We start from the raw sequence: 2,811 nt of genomic DNA on the forward strand, positions 1-2,811 counted from the left end.
GGGGACTGAGCCGCCTCCCGGCCACCGCCGGCCCCACGCCACGCCACGCCCCGGGCCCGCCGACTGCCCGCCCCGCCGCCGCCTCCGCCGGTCCCCCGGCTCTTTCCCCCGCCCGCCGGGCTTGCGCGAAAGGGCTTCCCGCCGCAGCCCCGGTGTAGCTCCGGTGGGGCGCCCGTGGGGAGCCCGCGCCGCTCCCCGCAAGAAAACTCGCCCCGCGGCCGCGGTGCGGGAGAGGAGGAGCTGCCGGGTCCTGAGCCCGGGACGAGGGGTTTCCCCCGGGCGTCGCCCGGGGACGCTCCAGCCTCGGCAACACGTCCTGCGGGAGGAAGGCGAGCAGAGCCCACGCGTGGCGCCTGCTGTGGGCGGGTGTTGGTGCGTTGGGTCTGTGATGGGTACGGGGAGTGCCGGGGGTTAACGCTCCCTGACGGCGTCGGCCGGGAGGTCTGCCGGGGAAACGCTCGGCCGTCAGGAAACATGTCGACTTGTCAGAGCAGAAGCTGCTCGCAAGAAGGAGATGGACCCGGCACAGCTTTTCTTCTGAAATAATAAAAAAAAAACCCCACCACCACCAACAAAAAAGAAACAAAACCAACTTTAGAGAAAGAGTGTGAAGCAGCTTAGATGTCTTTTCGACATTACTGAAATGTAAAGTACTGTTTTTCAGTTTGGGGATGGTATTTATTTGTTATCTTCAGTTGAGACAGTTCTTCCTGCCCCTCTCCAAGTCTCCAAAATTCTTAGAGGATGAGGAAATTGCTTTCCACCCAGTCTTTTAAAAATTCCTTCTGCTGGGGCTACGATTGTGATCCTGGCAGAACTGCTGAAAGTTGGACTAAATGATCTCTAGAGGTCCCTTCCAACTCTGACAATTCCATGGTTCCGTGATTCCATGAAGTCAGCTTCCTGACTGAGAGCCTCAGTGGCTTATCTGCATGTTCACCAGTTATCCCCATACATGGTGGGACCCACGAGCATCCCCTCAGGTATTGCCCATCTGCAATCTACTTGTGCTTTCTCCTCAGATATTTCCTCCCTGCAAGATATTTCCTCCCCATCAAGACCAAGTGCCTCTTCTCCCGAGGTCTAGCCATGCTGCTGAGCTTTGCTGTAGCCTCACCCTGTGCATGGCCACACCGTGCCTCCACTGTGTTTAGGACTGCTTCAAAACTGGGAGTGGGGGAGGAGGCAGAGACACCGCTATCAAGTCGGGAAGGACTTTGCTCCAGACGTGCCACTTCAGATCTGTAGGGGAACCAGAGTCTAAGTGCACTAAGGCCTTGATGACCTTGACTCACCTACCTTGGGGCCCCCAACTACACACCCTGCCCATGGGGCAGGAGCTCAATTTCAACTCAGCACAGGGCCTTCAGTCCCTGCCCAGATATGTTGCAGGAGTTCCTCTCTCCAGCCCCGTCTTCTGGGTGAACCTTGGACCTGTGTTTCCAGTTCTGTTCCCGACACCATCTCCTGCTCCTCCTGCCTGGACTCCCTGGGTGGATCTCATACCCAGTTCATCACCTCTCCTCCTCTGGGCGTGTCAGTGGGTCCAACCACTGATGCTTGCTCTGCCTGCCCTGCTTAGGTGCTGCAGGACTCTGCCCAGGCTGGTGAAGGCCACTGCCTTGGCTCTGGCCACCCCAGCTCACCTTTCCATGGGGCAGTCCTGCTCTGCTGCTCCCTAGGGTTGTAGCAGAATCACTGTCCAGAAAATTGGTGGCAGTAGGGTTGCAGCCAGGAGCAAGCCATCGGGCAAGAGCCAGAAACAGAGGCATTTGCATGGATAGGGGAAGAGTAAGCGTGTCTTTCTTGGTGCTAGAAAGAGCTTATTTTTGTTTCCTTGTCTCTTGGCTGACCTAGCATCAGAGGGGCAGAGCTAGCAGTGCTCAGTCAACATCAAGTACTGAAAACAGCTAATGAGAGCAGCTTTGTGAAAGTTGCCTGCCATGTGGGCTTTTCCTGACGTATTCCCGTACAAGCAAATGGCAGTGACTGGTAATTTCCCTGCAGCTGGGCAAAGAGGGCTGTTCAGGCAGAAAAGCCGCAGCCTCTAAGATAAAGTCAGCGTAGCTTCTCTTCTTCTCCTTGCATATTAAGTGCAGAGAGGGAAAGTAGGCTGAGGAGAAGAGGAGGTCCTGGGTGGGGACAAAGAAAAAGCTGGGGAGGTTCATTTGGTTCTGGGGTCATTGTCAGAGAAATTCTAAATATGTGATACGTGCCAGAGGTGACATTAAAGGTAAGTCCTTTCGTCAGACCTCTGATGAGACCTGTTGGTCTGTTATTTTCGGTCAGGTGGTTTTTCTCTCTGATCTAACGCAGAGCTGGGAGGCGAGCCTGCAGAACGGGAAAAATTCAGAAGCTGCTCAAGATAAACATTTGTAAGGCCAGATCGATTTATTTAGATCGCTATGCAACATTTGCCGATGGACCTGCAAGCTGAGCCTCAGCGAGTGAAACTAAGTTCTTTTACACATCCTTAACGCGACTGTGCGGTATGCCAGTGGAGGGTTGGGGCTTTTTTTTTTTGTTTTCTTTTTCTCCTTCAGCATTATTATTATTTTTTTTTGTCTGAAGAGAGCCGGAAAACCTTCCCCGCGCCTGTGAGCGCCGCCTACCCCGGGGCTCCGTCCCCCTCCGCCTCCGAGCCCCCCCGCCCCCCAGCCCCCAGCGCGCGCGGGAGGGCGGGCCGGGCCGCCGCTGCCCAGATGTGGCCGCGGGGAGGCGGGAGAGCGGGCGGGGCACCCGCCACGGGGAAGGGGGCGGAGCTAGGAGGGCAGTCGGGGGCGGCCTGATTGGAGGGTGCGCTGGGGGGGC

At 56.6% G+C, this 2,811-nt stretch overlaps 1 protein-coding gene across 1 annotated transcript in view; it reads left to right on the plus strand.

The window, feature by feature from the left end:
• LOC106897468 (THAP domain-containing protein 1-like) overlaps positions 1-2,811 on the plus strand; it is a 37,128-nt gene that overhangs the window by 27,949 nt on the left and 6,368 nt on the right. Inside the window, exons 3-4 of the mRNA XM_014958094.1 lie at positions 2,317-2,375; positions 2,572-2,796. Coding sequence (XP_014813580.1) covers positions 2,317-2,375; positions 2,572-2,796 — 284 coding nt within the window. The remainder of the gene's footprint in view (positions 1-2,316; positions 2,376-2,571; positions 2,797-2,811) is intronic.

This window comes from Calidris pugnax, unplaced genomic scaffold (assembly GCF_001431845.1).
Source record: "Calidris pugnax isolate Ruff unplaced genomic scaffold, ASM143184v1 scaffold317, whole genome shotgun sequence".
Classification (NCBI taxonomy): Eukaryota; Metazoa; Chordata; class Aves; order Charadriiformes; family Scolopacidae; genus Calidris; species Calidris pugnax.